The sequence below is a fragment of the Leucopleurus acutus genome, assembly GCF_964270905.1.
Source record: "Leucopleurus acutus genome assembly, chromosome: 3".
Lineage (NCBI taxonomy): Eukaryota > Metazoa > Chordata > Mammalia > Artiodactyla > Delphinidae > Leucopleurus > Leucopleurus acutus.
This window is the reverse complement of record NC_139145.1, coordinates 145,414,718-145,435,952: the sequence shown is the minus strand read 5'-3', so window position 1 is coordinate 145,435,952 and position 21,235 is coordinate 145,414,718. Positions and strand designations below refer to the sequence as shown.

Sequence of the window (21,235 nt, the reverse complement as noted above, 5' to 3'; positions counted from 1 at the left end):
AAATGTTTCTTGTATTTTGTCTATTCTATTTCCAAGATTTTGGATCATCTTTACTATCATTTTTCTGAATTCTTTTTCAGGTAGACTGCCTATTTCCTGTTCGTTTATTAGGTGTGGTGGGTGTTTACCTTGCTCCTTCATCTGCTGTGTGTTGTTCTGTCTTCTCATTTTGCTTTACTTACTGTGTTTGCGGTCTCATTTTCGCAGGCTACAGGTTTGTAGTTCCTGTTGTTTTTGGTGTCTGTCCCCAGTGGCTAAGGTTGGTTCAGTGGGTTGTGTAGGCTTCCTGGTGGAGGGGAGTAGTGCCTGTGTTCTGGTGGATGAGGCTGGATCTTTTCTATCTGGTGGGCAGGTCCATGTCTGGTGGTGTGTTTTGCGGTGTCCGTGGACTTATTATGATTTTAGGCAGCCTCTCTACTAATGGATGGGGCTGTGTTCCTGGTTGCTAGTTGTTTGGCATAGGGTGTCCAGCACTGTAGCTTGCTGGTTGGTGATTGAAGCTGGGTATTGGCATTGAGATGGAGATCTCTGGGAGATTTTCACCATTTGATATTACGTGGAGCTGGGAGGTCTCTCGTGGACCAGTGTCCTGAAGTTGGCTCTGCCACCTCAGAGGCACAGCCCTGACGCCTGGCTGGAGCACCAAGAGCCTTTCATCCACATGGCTCAGAATAAAAGGGAGAAAAAATAGAAAGAAAGAAAGAGTATAAAATAAAATAATTAAAATAAAAAATATTTATTAAGAAAAAATTTTTTTAAGTAAAAAAAAAATGGATGGTCAGAACCGTAGGACAAATGGTGAAAGCAAAGCTATACAGACAAAATAACACACAGAAGCTTACACATACACACTCAGAAAAAGAGAAAAAGGGGAAAAAATAATATATCTTTGCTCCCAAAGTCCACCTCCTCAATTTGGCGTGATTCCTTGACTATTCAGGGATTCCACACATGCAGGGTACATCAAGTTGACTGTGGAGATTTCATCCACTGCTCCTGAGGCTGCTGGGAGAGATTTCCCTTTCTCTTCTTTGTTCGCACAGGTCCTGGGGTTCAGCTTTGGATTTGGCCCTTCCTCTGCGTGTAGGTCTCCTGAGAGCATCTGTTCCCAGCCCCGACAGGACGGGCTGATTTGGGGGCTCTGGCTCACTCAGGCCGGGGGGAGGGATGGGTACGGTTGCGGGGCAAGCCTGTGGAGGCAGAGGCCAGCTGGACTTCGCAACAGCCTCAGGCGTGCCGTGCATTCTCCCGGGGAAGTTGTCCCTGGATCACGGGACTCTGGCAGTGGCGGGCTGCACAGGCTCCCGGGAGGGGAGGTGGGGATAGTGACCTGTGCTTGCACACAGGCTTCTTGGTGGCCGCAGCAGCACCCTTAGTGTCCCATGCCCGTCTCTGGGGTCTGCGCCGATAGCCACGGCTCGCGCCCGTCTGTGGAGCTCCTTTAAGCGGCGCTCTTAAACCCCTCTCCTAGTGCACCAGGAAACAAATAGGGAAGAAAAGGTCTTTTGCCTCTTTGGCAGCTCCAGACCTTTTCCCGGACTCCCTTCCGGCTAGTTGTGGCGCACTAGCCCCTGTCAGGCTGTGTTCACGACCCCAACCCCAGTCCTCTCTGTGGTATCCTACCTCCGAAGCCCGAGCCTCAGCTCCCAGCCCCCGCCCGCCCCGATCCTCTGTGCGGGAATCTCCGCGCTTTGGCCTCCGCACCCCTGTTGCTGTGCTCTCCTCCACGGCTCTGAAGCTTTCCCCCTCCGCCACCCGCAGTCTCCGCCCACGAAGGAGCTTCCTAGCGTGTGAAAAGCTTTCCTCCTTCACAGCTCCCTCCCACTGATGCAGGTCCCGTCCCTAGCCTTTTGTCTCTGTTTATTTTTTTTCTTTTGCCCTACCCAGGTACGTGGGGGAGTTTCTTGCCTTTGGGAGGTCTTAGGTCTTCTGCCAGCGTTCAGTAAGGTGTTCTGTAGGAGTTGTTCCACGTGTAGATGTATTGCTTTTGTATCTGTGGAGAGGAAGGTGATCTCCGCGTCTTACTCTTCTGCCATCTTGAAGCTGCCTCCTTTTCCTATTTTTGATCAGATTAATTTTTGGTTTCCATTTTTCTCCATTATTATATTTTCATTATAAAAAATGTCTTAGCGATTGCTTGAGAGTTAGTAATATACATCTTTAATGTAGCAAAGTCTCTATTCAAATAATATTTTACCACTTCAAATATAGTATAAACTGTATACTTTCATTCCTCCCTCCCAACCTTTGTGCTATTTCTGTCACACCTTTTACTTGAACATATGTTACAAACCTCAGAATATGTTATTATTTTTTCTGTATAGCCATTTATCTTTTAAGGAGATTTAAACATTTAAAATGTTTTACATTTAATGTCTTTTACATTACCCTCATTTTTACCATATGTGGCACTCTTCATTTCTTAGTGTAGATTCATATTTCCATTTGTGTCATATTTGTTCTTTGTGAAGAATTTCTTTTAACATTTCTTGTAGTCCATATCTGATGGAAATGAATTATCTCAGCTTTTGTTTATCTGAAAAAGCCTCTATTTCACCTTCTTTTTAAATATGTTTTCTCTGGCTTTAGAATATTAGATTGACTTTTTTTTTTCTTTCAGAACTTAAGAGATGTTGGTCTGTAGTGGTTTAGCCTGGATAGTTTCTGCAAAGAAGTTGCTAGTCTTTGGTTTTTCTGTATTGCTTTTTGTCATATAGATTTTATTCTAGCCTCCCTCAGTGGCAGTACTCCTTTGCCTGGGGCTGTGAGCCGGAAGGTGTTCGTTCTGTCTCTGCTCCAGCTCTAGACTGCTATTAGTGGTTACTTGGTGGAAACTTGAGGCAGTCAGCCTCCCCCAGAGACATGAGATATTTGCCTGGGCCCTAGAGCAGGACATCATTCTTTCTTAGTGACCAGTTTGTTTCAGTTTGTTTTCTGGTGTGTGTTATATAGCAGTACATTAACACATGTAATTTAGAAATTAATGTGTGTATGTAGGGGGTGTATTATGTTCAGCAGTTTTACTGATCAGAGTGTATAGTCAGAATTGTTTGGAAGCTGCTGCTTTAGAGGGTCAGAACTAAGAACTCTGACAGATTTAAAGTGGAATTTGCCACTTGCTATTTGATTTCATGACAACACAATTTGGATGGTTCACTTTATTTTAGTGGGTAATCTCATTTATAAGCGTAGAATGTTTTACAATGCACATTTTATTTAAATATTTATTTAAATATTAAATAAAAATGTAAAAACATTAATTAGATTTATATGCTTAAAAGGTGAAGCAGTCTTTGTGAACTCTTTTGTATTTTAAAATCCTTTCTTTTTTATAAATGAAGATCTCCGTATTCTTTTTTAGGACTGTGAGGACATGGGAAGTTGAAAATCCAAAGAAGCAAAAAAGTGTGTTTAAACCACGGACAATGCAGGGTAAAAAAGTAATTCCCACCACTTGTACATATAGTAGAGATGGAAACCTCATAGCAGCTGCCTGCCAGAATGGAAGCATACAGATCTGGGACCGAAATTTGACTGTAAGTTAAGGACATTTAAGTCCTCTTTTCTTAGAAGGAAACCACCTTACAAAGCCAAACATCATGTTAAAATATTATGAAGGTCAATTTCCTGAGTTTAGCTCTAATTTAAACTTCAGTGTTAGTTGATAAAACATTGGGACTTTTGCAGTAAACAGCATTTTAGCAAACATTCCAGCTCAGTATTTTCCAGTGTGTATTAGATTTTGTTTTTAAAATAAGCTAAATCTTTTGGTATAAAATTTAAAAAGTATAGTGCAGTTTATTATATGACATCTCAGTATACTTGATTTTGAAAGCGAAGGATTTGACAGTAATATAAAAGAAGACTAGGCAGAGCACTAGAAAATACCCTTTAAAAGATTTGAGAAAACCATGAAATAGCAAGGACAATCCATCAGTTGTTATGCAATTATTTCTTTAGTAATTTAAATAATATTTTGTTTTGACATTCTGTGACATTCCATTTGAATAGGTTTCAGATTTTTTTTCTTTTCAGTTTTTGGTCATTATTAGAATAAATAAATTTTGGAATTGGAAGGGATCATAGAATTCTTTAACCACAGAAATAATGAATAAGATAATGAATAGCCTTTGGCTAATTTTGTGAATTACCATAAGCTTTGAAAAGGGTTTTGTTGTATGCATAGATGGTAAAACAAGAATTTTTAAGTGGAATGATTCTAGATTACCAAAGTTAAAATGAAAATCCACACTAATGTTATAATACAAATTGATTATCTTATTTTTTTTTATAATTTTAAAAAAATTTATTTTATTTACTTATTTTTGACTGCATTGGGTCTTTGTTGCTGCTCACAGGCTTTCTATAGTTGCGGCGAGCCGGGGCTACTCTTCGTTGCGGTGCGTGGGCTTCTTATTGCAGTGGCTTCTCATGTTGTGGAGCACGGGCTCTAGGTGTGCAGGCTTCAGTAGTTGTGGCGCATGGGCTGAGCAGTTGTGGCTCACAGGCTCTAGAGCACAGGCTCAGTAGTTGTGGTGCACGGGCTTAGTTGCTCCACAGCATGTGGGATCTTCCTGGACCAGGGCTCAAACCTGTGTCCCCTGCATTGGCAGGCAGATTCTTAACCACTGAGCCACCAGGGAAGCCCCAGTTATTTTAATAAAAGGTGATGGTCAAATTTTTAATTTAATAAATATTAAGTACATACTACATACAGGCACTATTCTGGGCACTGCAAATACTGTAGATTATCCAAAATTTCTGCCTTCATAGAGTTTACATTCTTGTTCTTTTTAACAAATATAAAAATAATTTTCTTTCAAATAAAATTGCCTATCAAACACTTACATTTTGAAAGGGGCCCCAGGAAACCTAGTTGTCTTTTCAGGCAGATGAGTTAAAGTCAGTTTTCTTGGAATAAGGTAAAAAATAGTGATAGGAAAAAGGAGTCCATGTTGAGATTGCTGGAAATATCTTTGGTATTTTCTGTTTGTCAGATCTTTTTATTTCTGTTTTCATCTCCACTATAAACCCCGTAATGCTTCATAACAGCTCAGAGATTTAAAAAATCCTTTGAATTGTAAACTGAGTTTTAACAAAGCAATAAATTTTTTAGTTCCTAGCTTTCATCGTCTCTGGGTGCTGTTGATTTAAACATAGAAATTCTAAAACATGAAGTTTTCTTATCTAGCTTTAATAGTGATGTGTTTGGTATATATATATATATATTTATGTATATATATGCCTTTTCTTAGAAACCATATATTTTCATAAAGTTCAGTATAGTTTCTAGAGATGGGTCTTGCACATCTCTTGAAATAATTAGTATATCTCCTATTTCCCATTTTGTAGAAACCAAAGCTATTTGAATGCCAGTTCCCCCCCACCCCGCAAAATCTTTTAAGCCATTCTTCTAATCACAGACTTTGATTCTGTTTATTTAATAATACATGAAGGTAAAGCTAATTATACCACATCCTATTCATCATATTTCATTCATAGTTTTAAACCTGCATGTGTATGTGTGTCACCTGAAGACAAATCAAATTGAGAGGAAAAAACTTGCTAGCAGGAAACGCAGTTTGATTAAAAAAACAGCTTAAAAAATGTTCTTAACTATTACTTTAGCAATAGTAAGTCATCTACAGGGAAACACTAAAGCTGAGATAAGAAACCCTAATAACAATGTTTTTTTTCCACACAGTAGCCAAAGAATTACATGGCAGATAATGGTTAATACATGTTTTGTGACAATTAAGTAAAGCTATCACAATTGCCATGTTTAATCATAGAATTTTCATTAGACCAATTGAACTTCAGCAAATTAAATGAAATGTATTTCTTTTCTTAGAAGTAAAGTGTCTATCAGTGATAAATTCCTGTGTTCTCAAGACCTACCTTTATTCTAGAATTATGCTGGCTAGTATAGTAGCCACTAGCCACATCTATTTCAATTTAAAATAATTAAAATAAAATATAAAAAGAAACGAAATTGAGTTATTTGTAGTGAGGTGGATGGACCTAGAGTCTGTCATACAGAGTGAAGTAAGTCAGAAAGAGAAAAACAAATACCGTATGCTAACACATATATATGGAATCTAAGAAAAAAAAAAAAAAAGAAGTCATGGAGAATCTAGGGGCAAGATGGGAATAAAGACACAGACCTACTAGAGCATGGACTTGAGGATATGGGGAGGGGGAAGGGTAAGCTGTGACAAAGTGAGAGAGTGGCATGGACATATATACACTACCAAACATAAAATAGCTAGCTAGTGGGAAGTAGCCGCATAGCACAGGGAGATCAGCTCGGTGCTTTGTGACCATAGCTAGTGGGAAGTAGCCGCATAGCACAGGGAGATCAGCTAGGTGGTTTGTGACCACCTAGAGGGGTGGGATAGGGAGGGTGGGAGGGAGGGAGACGCAAGAGGGAAGAGATATGGGAACATATGTATATGTATAACTGATTCACTTTGTTATAAAGCAGAAACTAATACACCACTGTAAAGCAATTATACTCCAATAAGGTGTTAAAAAAATAAAATAAAATATAATTAAAATTTCAGTTCCTCGGTCATACTAGCTACTTATTGGACAGCACAGATAGAGAACATTCTCATCATTGCAGAAAGTTCTGTTGGACATTGCTGCTCAAGAGGAGTGTTTGTTTGCCCAGCATCCCTCTCAGTCATATGATGCTGGGCTGTCTTTAAATTTGAGAGGAAGCCCAGTTCGGAGGAGCTTCTACAGGTCTGCGCTGCCTTCCTGCTCCCTCATTCCCCATTCAGCAGCACTTATGTGAGCAACAGTGAGGAGGCCACTGCTTGGTTGGAGTAAAGTGAGGGACGTGCAGAATATGGGGAGATGACGTTGGAGAGGTAACAGCATGCCCCCTGACTCAGGGCCTTTGCATATGCAGAACGCTTCAGCCTCCAACATTCTTCTCTTAGGTGTTCACATGGCTTTTCCCCCTCACCTCTTTCAGTACTTTGCTCAGATTTTCGCTTCTCAGCAAGGCCTTCCCTGACTCCACACTACGTACAGTTGCAACCTTCACCCCACCAGTGGCACTCTCTATCCCTCTTATTTTCTTCCATAGGGCTGATCATCTTCTGACATACTATACTATATATTTTACTTGTTTATTGAATTGTCAGTTTATTTCTAAGAAGTCATTAAAAAATAGTAGCATAAAGTACTATCCTTGTTATATGAAAGCATAATGAGATAGAGATATGAGAGGGAGAGAGGGAGATACTGATGTTATTTTTCATGTATCCTTAATGATATAGAAACACATAATCTGTGTTAACATAGATAGATTTTTTTTTTTTTTTTTTTTTTTTTGCGGTATGCGGGCCTCTCACTGTGCTCCGGACGCGCAGTCTCAGCGGCCATGGCTCACGGACCCAGCCACTCCACGGCATGTGGGATCTTCCCGGACCGGGACACGAACTCATGTCCCCTGCATCGGCAGGCGGACTCTCAACCACTGCGCCACCAGGGAAGCCCTAACACAGATAGATTTTTAAAAATTGTTTTCATGTCTCTCTCACGTATAATTTCTGGCTTTTAAAATATTCCAGCTTGTATAGTCTTATGAATACCCAATGACTTCTGTTCAAATAAAAACACCTACCAAATTCTTTGGACATATTTTGCTCAAAGCAGCATTAGTGCTCTTTAATATCTATCAGGAGTCTACAATATGCTAGACTCTTTACTAAAAGAACATGCTGTACTTCCTTGTACTGCAGTCACTCTTTGTCTACTAAGATTTTGGCAGGAAAATGAGGACCCATCGTCTTCATGGAGTTTTGCTTTCCCTAGATCCAGGTGATGGGAGGGAATAATATCTGAAGTTTGACTTGGCAATAGAGTACCACCAGCAACTTGACCCGCTCTCCACCTGACTGCCTCCTGCTGCTCCTTTGGCCTGCAACCCCAGCCCAGATTAGGAACATGAGCACACGCTACAACCCCTTACCAGGAAAGCCTCAAGCCTGTGAGACACTGCAGAGACATTTCTCTAGCTCAGAGGTTGATCAGTGCCCACATTCTCTCAGCCATACTAGAGAATGGTTGGTATGGTTCAGAGAAAGCTGAGGCAAGAACTAGTAATCACACCAGGAGATAAGCTTCTGGGCAGATAAGCCCCTGGTGAATAAGAGAACAGGTATGAAGGAGAAAGAATACAGAAAATAAAATCACCAGTAGTAGCTTGCATCCAGTGTTCCACAAATCTTTAAATGTCTCCAGTCACCTTCAGATAACCCAAGTTAAGATTAGGTTGATTTATGGCCTTCTACATCTTTCCCTTTATTTGTGTGTGTGTGTGTGTGTGTGTGTGTGCGTGCGTGTGTGTGTATACACACACACGCACACACACATATATATATATATACACACAGACACAGAGTAAAATGTTTTGTTTTTATAATGGAGAATTTACAATTTGCTTTTTTTATTTGAGACTGTAACATGGACAGCCTTGTAATAATAGATATACTTCTAATTGGCTTTTTCAAAATTTCTTTATTTAAATGGAATCATAATTTTACAAACATGAAATATACACTTCAAAAAATTATTATTACTAGTACTGTTTTATTAATTGCCTCTACTCTTATTATCCTATCTCTAACTCATGATGCTTGTAAATTACCTGGTATGTATCTTTCTGTACTTTTCTCCATAGCTCTATGTCTGTCCATATATCTAGCTATCTTCCTAGATCAGGAACACTTTACCTGGTGGTAGTTTTGAGAACCTACCATCTCACCGAGAATGAGACAAATGACAAAAAGGTGTCTTTTCCCTTCTTTTTGCAAAGACTGATCACACTTAACAATAATTCTCAGCTTTCACCCAGTATTAGTTATTTAAGTTAAAGCAGTGAAATATTGACTATTGGGGGGAGAGAAGTACATTATAGAGGAAAAAATGATATTTTTAAACAATTTTTAAAAATCAAGTGATTTATAAAATGGTTCTAATACCTTCCTTTGAGGAAAAAAATGGTGTGTCTCTGTAAAAAATATAAAGAGTCATGTTAAAAATTCGAATATAGATTTCTGTCTTTTCATTAGGCCTAATACTTGGAGTTTAGAAAATACATATGGAGAGCTGAAAGTCTATTACATAGTTCTATAGCACATTTTTTGTAAATGACACCTGAGACGTACAATTACACTGTACATTACTTGGGGCTTTCATTCCATCAGTCCTGAGTTTCCTAAGCTCTCTACACACTCGTTTTCCTTATTCATGAAATGAGGGCATGATCCCCACCTTGTCTGGTTATTTTGAGGAATATATTTGGTAATATATTTAAAGCACCCAGAACAGGACTGACACATAGCAGGTTTTTTTTTTTTTTTTTTGCGGTACACGGGCCTCTCACTGTTGTGGCCTCTCCCGTTGCGGAGCACAGGCTCCGGACGCGCAGGCTCAGCGGCCATGGCTTACGGGCCCAGCTGCTCCACAGCATCTGGGATCCTCCCGGACCGGGGCACAAACCTGCATCCCCTGCATCGGCAGGCGGACTCTCAACCACTGCACCACCAGGGAAGCCCACATAGCAGGTTTTAATAACTGTTGGTCTTCTTCCTCTTTTCTTTTTAGCTCCTAGGCAATATATAGTTTTTATAGAATGTTGAAGTTAGATCTCAGGATGCTATTTAATTATGGCTGTGAAAGTGTCATGAATTTGAGTGTGACAGATGCTTTGGAGACTAAAAGTATGACTTAGGAAGATAAGAATGTAGATCCCTGCTAGAGCCAGTCATTCAGCGTATGGAAATACAACCATCGTCAATAAAGAAGATCTTTATATATCCGTTGGTTAGTGTGCCTCAGTAGATATGAATTATAATTATTTTTTAAATAAACATTCAAGAGAAAACATATGCATACAACTTTTATTCTATAGAGTTTTTAACATGTGTATTTTTCAAAAAAATATGTCATCGATTCAAAATACAAATAAACCATCAAAACTGTGTGAAATTACTTGCAGGCCCTGAAGTTAAGTTCTAATTTGTCAATTATTTTAATGAAAGTTTTACTTATAATGCTCTTGTAAAATGTCACATATTTTTGGAAGCAACATTTGTAAAAATGGGAATATACTGGTTTCGAAAAAATCAGGTTAAAACTTTTTCTTTTAAATGTAGGTGATTGTTATCCTTATATTTTCTTGTTTGTTTGTTTTGGCCGCACACATGTGGGATCTTAGTTCCCTGACCAGGGATTAAACCCATGCCCCCTGCATTGGAAGCATGGAGTCTTAACCCCTGGACTGCCAGGGAAGTCCCTGTTATCCTTGTTTTTTGAGGGCAGGAAAAATAATTGAATTTAAGACTTCCATAACTACTATGGTAAGTTAAACACATTCATTCAGTTCTGTTCCCTCCTGAAACACCACTAAAATGACAGAAAAGGCATTTTTAAAGCATAAATCCATACAGACAAAGAGAATTAGAGAGGAGATGACAGCAGAATAGAGAAGTCAATACACTTTTGGAAGCTAGAAACCAGGTAATTGACTTAAAGTATTTTAAGTACCTTACATGTAATATTTTATTTAATCCTTACAACAATCCTATGATAGAAGTAGTTACTATCATTATTTTACAGGTGAGGAAACCAAGACAAAAAGAAGTTGTGTTGCCTACCCAAAATTACAGTTAGTAAGTGGCAGAACTGGGATCCAGTCCTAGGCAGTCTGGTGCAAGCGCTTACACAAGGCCTCAGCAAACTACGGCCCATGTGCCAAATCTAGCCCACCATCTGTTTTTGTATGACCTGCAAGCTAAGAATGTTTTTTACATTTTTAAATGATTCTATTGTTTTCCTGTGGTTGCTGTAACAAATTTGCCAAAAACTTAGTGGCTAAAACAACACAGGCTTCTTATACTTACGTAGCTTATCTCATTGAACTAAATATCAAGGTGTTGGCAGGACTGTTTTCTCCTTTGGAGGCTTCAGGGGAGAATCCATTTCCTTGCCCTTTCCAGTTTCTAGAAGCTGCCCACGTTCCTTGGCTCATAGCCCCCTTCCTCCAACTTCAAGGCCAGCAACAGTGAGTTGAGTCCTTTTCACTTTGCAAAACCGTGACCTTCTCTTCCACTTCCGCCTTCCACTTTTAAAGACCCTTGTGCTTACATTGTGTCTACTTGAATAATTGCCCTATTTTAAGATCAGTTGATTATCAATGTTAATTCAGTTTGAAATCTTAATTCCTCTTTGCCAGGTAAGGTAACATATTCATAGGTTCCAGGGATTAGGAGGTTAGAAATCTTTGGGAGGCATTACTCTGCCTACCACAATGGTTTATAAAAAAGTCAAAATAAGAAAAAATATTTCATGACACATGAAAATGATGTGAAGTTCAAATTTCAGTGTCCATGATGAAATTTAATTAGAACACCCTTGCTCATTCATTTTTGTAGTATCTATGGCTGCTTTTGCACTACAGTAGCAGAGTTGAGTAGTTACAACAGACTATATGGCCCTCAAAGCCTAAAATATTTTACTGTCTGGCCCTTTACAGAAGAAGATTTTGACCCCTGACATAGTGTTTCTAATCAGCTTTTAGTACCTTACTCTTATATATTAATGAACAGACAGGGATCACCAGATATTTGAAGAAATCCTCTAACAAGAAATACAGAGACTAAAGCAATCTCAGAGGGGAGAGAGAGAGACAATGTAGGAAACAGAAGAATATTTCAAGACAAAATTCTATATTTAATATTCTCAGAGAGGGAAGAGAATATTGCAGACATGAAACTAAAGCAGAATACTACAAAAATTTTTTGAACACTTAGAGTTCAAGAAAGAGCTCTTGGAAAATAAATAGGTGATACTTGGGGGAAAATCCATGGGAGTATTGAAAGAAATAGTCAAGGAAATCTCCTGGAAAATAGCGTAAAGCACAGTGAGAAAGAAAAGATGGACTTAAGGGTCAATTCAGGGCCCAATATTTGACCTGAAAGTTTTAGAAAGAGAAAATGTAGAGGAGAGAGGATACAATTAGGTAAGAAATAGTTACTACTGCCCTTCTCCCACTGCCCCCCCCACATTACCCCCAGAAGTCTCAGAACTGAAAAGATTTTTTTTCCAGGTAGGAATTGCTCATCAAGTGCTCAGCACAGTGAATGAAAAAGACATCAAACCATACGTCATGAAATGTCAGGACACAGGGGTTATAGAGAAGATCCTAAAACTCGCAGAGAGAGAGAAAAATAGGAAACATGTAATAGAAGGATGTTGGGGCCATCTAATTTAGGATGTTGATAAGACGGTTGGTCAAGTTGTGTGGGATCATGGACTGCTAGCCCAATAGGAAGGAAATGAAGAACAGGAGGGGCTGATACATGGAGGGAAAGTAGAGAGGTCACATCATTCACTCCACAAAAGTGACTGAGCACCTTTTCTCGTCCAAGTACTATTCTAGGTTCTGGGGATACCACAGTGAACAAAACAGAGACCCCATCCAGTTTGCTTTCAAAGGCCCTGAAGGAGCTGGAAAATTGGTATTTTGAGGATTTATCAGGAAACATGGTACAATCTCTTTTAGTGTTTTTAAGGATTTTTTTAAAAAGACTTTCTAAGCACCAAATTCAGCTGTCTTTTTACAGTCTCTTTTCTCCTTATTGACAGTATCACTCTTTGAAACTCTTTGAAACTCTTGCCCTCTGAACTCCAGGTAACGAGGCAATCTTGACATGTGTGACAATCAACTACCCTCTTGTCCTTATTATTCTCAGCCTCCTTCACTGGCTGTGTTTCCCACCGTCTCCATACTAGAGTAAAAGGACATCATCTTTCCTAGTCTCCTGTCAAGTGGATGAACTATTTTAAGCTCAGTTATCATTACTTGCAGTGACTGCTGACTGAATCTGTGGCTCTTAATTCCATCCTACACGTTCCTCTACACTCCGGAGGCGCATTCACTTGCCTGTGAAAGAACCCCGCCAGGATGTTAAGCTCAAAATACCAGGACACAACTCCTCATCTCCTTTAGAACTCACTCTTCCTTTTGACTTTGCTAGTTTTCTTAATTTATATTTCCATTTTGAACTTCAGAATATTTTCTATCTTCTATAAATTCTATGTTTTAGTGTCCCTCACATCTGCCCCCTCAGTTTCATCTCTTTTGCCTTCACTCTACTTCCAGCTTTCATCACCTCTCACCTCTGTTGTTGGTTATCCTTTCTCTTCTCTGTCCATCCTCTCTGTTTTACTCAGCCCCCGTGTAAATCATGTTCAATACAATAATCACTGCTTCGGTGCTTACGACATATTGAGGATAGTTCACATTTCTGCAGACTGACACCTACAGCCTTTCAGTTTGTGTTTAACCTCTCTTTGAGTATCTCCCGCAACTTTCTCCATAAATAGAAAAACTTCTTTCTAAAATCAGATTAGGTTATACTCTGTTCTCTCCTCATCATCCTCTACTTTACTACTTTACATGCCTGTCTCTATACTGACCGCTCTGCCCTGTCTGTCTCTCCTGCAAGCCCCCCACTACTGGAGGAGATCTCACCCAGTGAAGAAGGCAAATCAGATACCATTCTCTCCATGATGCTGTTGCACAGTCGTGATGGTGTATCTATGGACTAGAAGATTATGTATCTAGGAATGTAAATCCTGAAGACATTCAAATAACAGAATTAGGTCAAATGTTTAAAAAAATTAATCTTCCACTTAAAAATCTCATCTTTTTAATAACATAGTTGCCGTAGTTTCACCCATGGTGATGGTGAATTTCCCCAGGCTGCAGAAATGTCCAGTTATTGACCTAACATTGCCTCACGCTATTGAATAGGGAATGGGTAATTCAAATAGTGAAATAAAGCAAGATTCTGGTGTCTACCTATCTCTTCAACCTCATCTTCTACCATTCTCCTTCATGCTCAGGAAACTCCAAGCTAGCTGGCCTCTTTCTGTTCTTCAAGTATTGTTAGGCCTTGTCCACCTTGTTGCCTTTGTACTTGTCATCCTTGCTGCCTGTAGGCCTTTGCCATGGTTATTGGCCTGAGTGTGGCTGCTAACCTCTCATTCTGGCCTCTGGTGAACTGTCATCTCAAAGAGCCATCAAGCAATGTAGTAGCTGAGAATATAGATTTAGAAGACTGGTTCTAGAGCCAGACTGGACTACTGACTAGAGTAGTGCTACTCTACTGGCTTTTTCGTGCTCCTGTTTCTCTGTCCCATTACTTTGTTTCATTGTCATTATAGCACTTAACACTGTGTAATTACTTTGTTTCGTTTTTCATTTGCCTCCTCATTCATTTTGTCTCCCCCTAAGCTTCATAAGGTCAGGGACTTTTCGTCTTATTTGCTATTTCCCTGTGCCTAAGAACATGGTATAGAGTATGTGCTCCCAGTTAATGTTTGTTGAATAAATGGGTGAATGGATGCTATCAGAGCAACATAGGTTTTATCTTGGATTAATTTCGTTTTCGGTTGCTGTTACTCTTGTTTTCAAATTTTAAATTACTGTTAATCGAGCTTCATTGTTATCAAATGAATGTTTTTTATAGGTTATTTGATTTAGCCTTCAATATGGAACAATGCTTATTTGCATCAATAGTATTTTTAGCCTATTGTTTTCTAATAAATAGATTTTAAAGTGTATGATACTAATAATAGCTAATATTTATTGAACACTTACTTTGTGCCAGCTGCTGTTTTAAGTGCTTTATATATATGTTAATTCATTTGACCCTGAGGACAATACTGTGAGGTAAGTACTACCATTAACCAAATATTTTAGATGAGAAAACTAAAGCACCACAGAGAAAGGTTTAACAACTTGTCAAGGTCATGCAGCTAGTAAATTGTGGAGCCAGGCAGTCTGCACTAGAACCTTTACTCCTAATTGCTGTGTTGCACTGCTTTATGGTTCAAAAATGAAAGATCCTGATGGAGATATTCTAAAACTAGATTGTGTTGATGGTTGCACAACTCTGTAAATTTACTAAAAATTATTGAATTGCACACTTAAAATGGGTGAATTTTATGGTATTAAGTTATGCTTTGATAAAGCTGTTTAAAAAGTAAATGATCCTTACTCTTATTGTTAAAATGGATTATAATCTTTTCAAAACTGTATCTACAGTAGATCTTTAAACCCTGTGTTCTCTTGCCACTGGAAATGGGAGTAGATGAAGTAGGTAAACTGTCATCCTGCCGAAGTTGACTAAGGACAAAAAAGTTTGTGTGTCACTGTCATGTGCTCTTTGCAGGAAAGGATTTTTTTCTTCCTTACCTGTGGATTCACTGGGATGCAAAGCATGTATAGGTATTTGTTGAATTAACTTTCAACGGTTTAATTTCTCTGTACCCTAGGTATTTAAATTGTATCCAAAAGATCCTTGCTTTCATACTCTAATTTTGAAATATAGACCTTGTGCAGTATCCTGAAAAAGGCAAAACTTATGCACTATCTCAATGCATAGACATTAACATATAGAAGGAAAAAATGTAACTGATGAAAATAATGTGCGAAAAAATTCTTAGGTTTAGTTACTGATCAAAGTTGCTCAGGGAAGCCTGAAGGAAAATTAAAATTGAGTTAACATAGAATTTACTTACAAAGATTTGCAAGTATTTTTAAAGCATTTTAACTTGTGAGTAAAAACAGAAGAATCTTCCCCTGAATGTGATAGAAGAAAACTTACATGAATATTTATGGGTGTGTGCTGATATTTAGGGGAAAAAAAGGAAATCAGTCATGAACCAAAACCCTCCAGTTTAAAATATAAGACTGCTGTTACTGAGTCAAATGTATACACATCATAACTAAGCAGTTAGTATAATCTTATATTTTCATTATATTGAATAAATAGACCAGAGGGGCTATGTAGATTCGAGAGTGATGTAATTTTTGTCACTACTTGGTAACTTGTAGGTAACCAAAATAGTAAAGTGAAAGTAATTATGAAATGTCTGTAAAAAAGGTAAGACAGTTTTATCTGCATTTTTGTAATCATGATTGGAGACAGTCATTTTGTAACTCTGTTTTTAATTTTGTTAGACATGTATCTAAAACATAGCTCATAATTTCCTCTGAAAACTTGGTCCCAGGAACCTCTTTAATTGCCCCCAAAGAAAGTTTATTTTGGTTAATTTTTTTCTGATTTAAAAAAGTAATCCATATTTATTTATAAAAATATTCATCTGAAGTAGAAAAGCATAAGAAGAAAATAAGTCACTTGTAACTATACTAGTCAGAGATGAACATTTCTAGATTCTTTTCTCTACTCACGTATAAGGTGTGTGTGCCTTGCATATGTGTTTGTTTCAGTATGTAGGGGTTTTTGGTAGCCCTAATAATTAATATTCCCTTCTCCCAAATGGGTTCTAAACAAATTAATAAATAAGACTAATCACTACAGCATGACAGGTGAAGGCCAGAATCCACCTTTGTTACAGATGGTAGAGGAGGATGAAAGCCAAAATTCCCTGCTGACTAACTCCTGAATTGGATAGATTTGCCCAGCCAGGCTGGCCCCAGGAAGACTGAGGGCATAGAGATGCAGAGGATAATTACCCACCAAGGGCAGCTTGCACCCAGGAAGGAAAAGGAGAGAGCTGAGCCAAGCACTCTCAGTGAATTCTTCCCACATTTGAGTCAGATTAATAAACTGCCTTCCTTTCTAGGGAAGAGTGAATGAGAAGTGGGGAAATGTTGGGCTGAGAGGATATCAGATCAAGTAGGGCCTTGGAGGCTGTGTTCAGGAGTTTGAACACTCTTCTGAGGGTAATGAGAAGCCATTAGACAGATTTTAGGAGAAGAATGACATCATCTAAATTATATTTTTTAAGGAATCACTCTGCATGTAGTTATTCTCTGCACAGAGAATAACTACAGGGGGAGAAAGGTGGAGGCAAGGAGACTGGTTGGGGGCTGGCTGGTGCAGACATCCAGGTCATTTCTTGGATGAGGGTGGTAGTAGTGGAGGTGATGTTCGGTTTCTGAAGATTTTTTGAAACTAGAATTGACAAATGGGTAAAATTTAATGTAAAGGTAATTTTTTCACAGTATTTTACATGATGCCTTTTTAAATAGCTGTACACTGGTGTAATATAGATGATTTGGAAAATGATTCCAGAAAACACATTTGATCATTTCCTTTCATGGTGCCTGATTTTCTAATAAGTAGGCTATTTGAGGTTGAGAATTTGGATTTCATGAAAACCTGCCTTGATTTTGTGTTATTTTAGTTACTTTTTAACAGCTAATTTTATTATTAATTATTTTATATATTTTTATGTTTTTATTATTTTATATTTTTTCTTTTATTATTATTTTATATCAATTGGCAATATGGAGTAAATGCTCCCTAATTTTTAAAAGAAAAAAACAGAAGATTTTTAGTATTTTCTATAGCACAAGCAGAGCCCTTTGCAGTTGTCTAGATAGGGCTGTTATGTCGTCTAAAATGGTCAGACTCTCTGTAGGGTGACTATACTCTCTAGAAAGCCTATATAAGGGATGCCTCTCTCTAGGAGAGAGATTTCCTGAGCCATGTTTCTCAGCTACAGGACAGCTCTGATTTATTTTGTAAGCTGACGAGGCCAAACATTACTGTTTTATCCATTATAAACAAGATAGTAAATGTTAAATGTTCACTCAATAGAGCCACTAGTAGTGCTTTTATATACAGAAAATAGTGTCTGAGCCAAAAATGCAAAACAGTTCTCTGGTCTACATGCATTCTCTTTTAACTTACTCTTTGATTCATTGCAACTGGAGAAGTGATGTAACCAGTGATGATTTGAGCTCCAAAACTCTTGGTGCTACAGTGATTCTTCCTGTTTTGTTTTATTTTGTTTTTTCTGTCTTCTTTCTTCTATTAATTACCCAAGCCGTACCACATTTCTTAAAACTTCTCAGAAACTTTAATTTTTATAATGTGAGACCCAAATTAAAGAGCATTGCAAGATTCTGTTAAACCTCAGCAATTCAGAATATTTTAAATATTTACCAGTTTTGTTCCATATCAGAGTTTTTGTGGCTTTCAGCGCTACCCTGCAAAGTAATGCAAGGATCAAATCTTAATTCAGAAGTATTTTTAAAGTTATTGCTCAAATTTATTTACAGTTCGTTTATAAAGAATTATTCTCACTCCAAACTGTCTGATAAAGAATTTGGCTTTTTGCTGTAAACATTTTACCCTGGGTAGAAAACACAGATGCTCATGGGACAGGTGGTCAGGAAGCCAGTTGCTCTGTACATCATGTGGTAACCCTGTTTTATTCTGAAAAATAGTTTTTATACTCTCTCAATCGGAAAATATAATAGAGAAAGGACTTACTTGTCTTGTAAAGCTGTGTACTTTTTATCCACAGTAAATTACATTTTACATTGTGACCCACTACATACATATCTTTACACAGACTGACATACACACACACACACAACTGAAATAGTTTACCATAACAGTTCCTAATCTTGCAATGTACAGTGCACTCTAATGTTTTTTCATTCCATTTGATTTCATTTTTAAAAAGTACTGATCATAATCTATTAAATTGATTTTATGACCCACTAATGAGTTAGAATCCAGAGTTTGCAAAACACTTCTAAATCATGTCCCCAGTATAATTTGATCTTCACAGGTGAGGTAGGCAAGGCTAATATCCTTTAGAAACATAATTAAAGCCTGCACTTAAAAAACAGAAGCTTTGGGCTTCCCTGGTGGCTCAGTGGTTGAGAATCTGCCTGCCAATGCAGGGGACATGGGTTCGTGCCCTGGTCTAGGAAGATCCCACATGCCACGGAGCGGCTGGGCCCGTGAGCCATGGCTGCTGAGCCTGCACGTCTGGAGCCTGTGCTCCGCAACGGGAGAGGCCACAACAGTGAGAGACCTGCATACGGCAAAAACAAACAAACAAAAAAACCAGAAGCTTTGACTGAAGAAGAAATGGTTTGAGGCACTGAGTGACCAGAGGTCATAATAAATACAGTAGGCACTTGAATGGTGAGGGAGAGGAAGGGGAGCTGTAGAGATCTAGATCAGGAGGCACATAGATGCAAAAGATGCTTTCCCTGCCTTGGCATTTTTGCCTAAGCCCCTGAAGACATCTGGCATGCCACCAGATATCACCTGTGGTTGGAACGTACTCAGTTGCTGGTGTCTCGAAAGGCTGCCAAAATTAGTTTGCAAGGCTCTACCTCTCAGATTCCTGTAGCTCACCCCCAGAAATCCCATCCATACTAATCCAGTCTAGTTTCTCTAGTTAAGTCTGTTTCCCTAACTTCATCTGTCTGCATGCTACTCTCATAATTCTTTCCTTGTCTGTACAGCACCTTATTGTTTACTTAGTTAAAAATGGATTTATTTTAAAATTATAAATACTTTTTAAATTGAGGTAAAATTCACATAACATACAATTAACTAAAGTGTACAGTTCAGTGGTATTTAGTGGTTTCACAGTGTTGTGCAATCACCAGCTCTCTCTAGTTTCAAAACTTTTTCATCACCCTGTAAAAACACTCTGTGCCCATTAAGTGATCACTCATCATTCATTGAAGGAAATAATTCATTCTATATTTATGCTTTAATTACTGAGATAGTGGATCAAGATTATAGACATGGTATAAAATTAAAACATTTTGCTAAGTTTAAATGGCCATAGCTAAAATGGAATTCTTTGTCATTGACTAGATCTAGTAGCCAGATGACATTTTGCTGTTTTATTTTTAAACCGAGGAAGATTTGCCTATAAACCATTTAGTAGCAGAGCAAACTTTCCAAGTGCTCTGAGTTAAAACATATGGAGGTACTAAAGATACTTGCACGAGGCTTGAATGTTTTCCCACACATAAAATGTGTATCTCAAAGAGGAAAAGATATTTTAGACATTTCACTAAAATACTAGTTTAAAATTATAGCAAAATACATGGTAGTTATTTTTATATTGATAAATTAAGCATGCTTTTGTTTAATAAGATATAAGCCAAAAAATAAAAAATTCTCTTCTGTATTCCTAAATCCACATTCTTAGAGAAGGTGACCCTCCTGTATAAATCTGAAACTGATACAGGTGTGTGTGTGTGTGTGTGTGTGTGTGTGTGTGTGTGTGTGTGTGTGTGTGTGTGTGTGTGTGTGTGTGTATGTGAGAGAGAGAGAGAGATTTTGATAGCAATTGTGTGTTTGTATGGGGTTGCCCCATTTACAAAGATACACTTGGACCAAATACTTCTGTTTTATCTTATAGGAGAGTATTTTTTTAATATTTTGAAAACCAATACATATTCTGTGTTTTTCAGTTAGCTAAGAATATTTGCTAAACTTTACTTTCTGTACTCTCTGTTACAGAAACAGTGGATAGATTGAATATGCTGTTTAAAGAGAATCTCTAGCCATACCCCACACAGTAGCTTGCCATGCCCCTCTTGGTGGCACTGGAGTGGGGTGATCTTGAGAGGGAGGCCTATTTTTTCTCTTTCAGTAAATGGCTGTAAGCAAGAGAAATGTATGATCAGACTTAAGTTTTTGAAGAATCTCTTTATTGTCTCTATGGAAGATAAATCGGAGGAAATTAAGGCAAGAGACAGTTAAGGCAAGGGGGTCAGTTAAGAGGTCTCAGGTGAGTCCAGTCCCGAATGAGCGATAGTGAGGAACTCAGCCAAGTTTGTGGAGTGAGAATGGAGACCCGTCGAGAGAAGTGAATCAGAAAGGTATTTAGGATGTGTAGGACAGATATGACTTTAAATGTTTGTGGATGAGGAGTGAAGGCTGAGTGACTGACTAGAGTGACTGAAGACCCATGCCACCCATCAGGGCAGGGAGGTTTGCCTGAGGAAATGGAGGGAAAGGGAAGGCTATAAGGGGTTTGGTTTGGGATGTGTCAAGTCACAAAATCCTGAAGTCCGTATCCAACTCAGTTGAATAAATGAATGAATTTGCTAATTCTTAGGGGTAATTTACTAATATCCACGTCCATTACTCTCTTTTCCTATATTTTGAAAAATGCCCTAACTTTTGGCCTGGGGCTGGATTTCTGTTTCCAAAACCTGAGATCTGATTCTTTCCTCCATGATCTAGCCTGATTTCTTTGTTTCTGCTGGTTGAATTACTGTGCCTTGACCTATGCCTCTGTACCTGTATTACCACTTTGTTTAGCACCTCTGGCCCAAGTTTAATTATGATCCTTACTAACTCCCTTCCTGCCTTACTCACCTTTGGCTCAGAATCCCTTCTGGATGCATATC

The 21,235-nt window shown here is 38.4% G+C and overlaps 1 protein-coding gene across 1 annotated transcript in view; it reads left to right on the top strand.

Annotated features, from left to right (window-relative positions):
• WDR70 (WD repeat domain 70) overlaps positions 1–21,235 on the top strand; it is a 304,294-nt gene that overhangs the window by 189,709 nt on the left and 93,350 nt on the right. Inside the window, exon 10 of the mRNA XM_082835820.1 lies at positions 3,362–3,536. Coding sequence (XP_082691946.1) covers positions 3,362–3,536 — 175 coding nt within the window. The remainder of the gene's footprint in view (positions 1–3,361; positions 3,537–21,235) is intronic.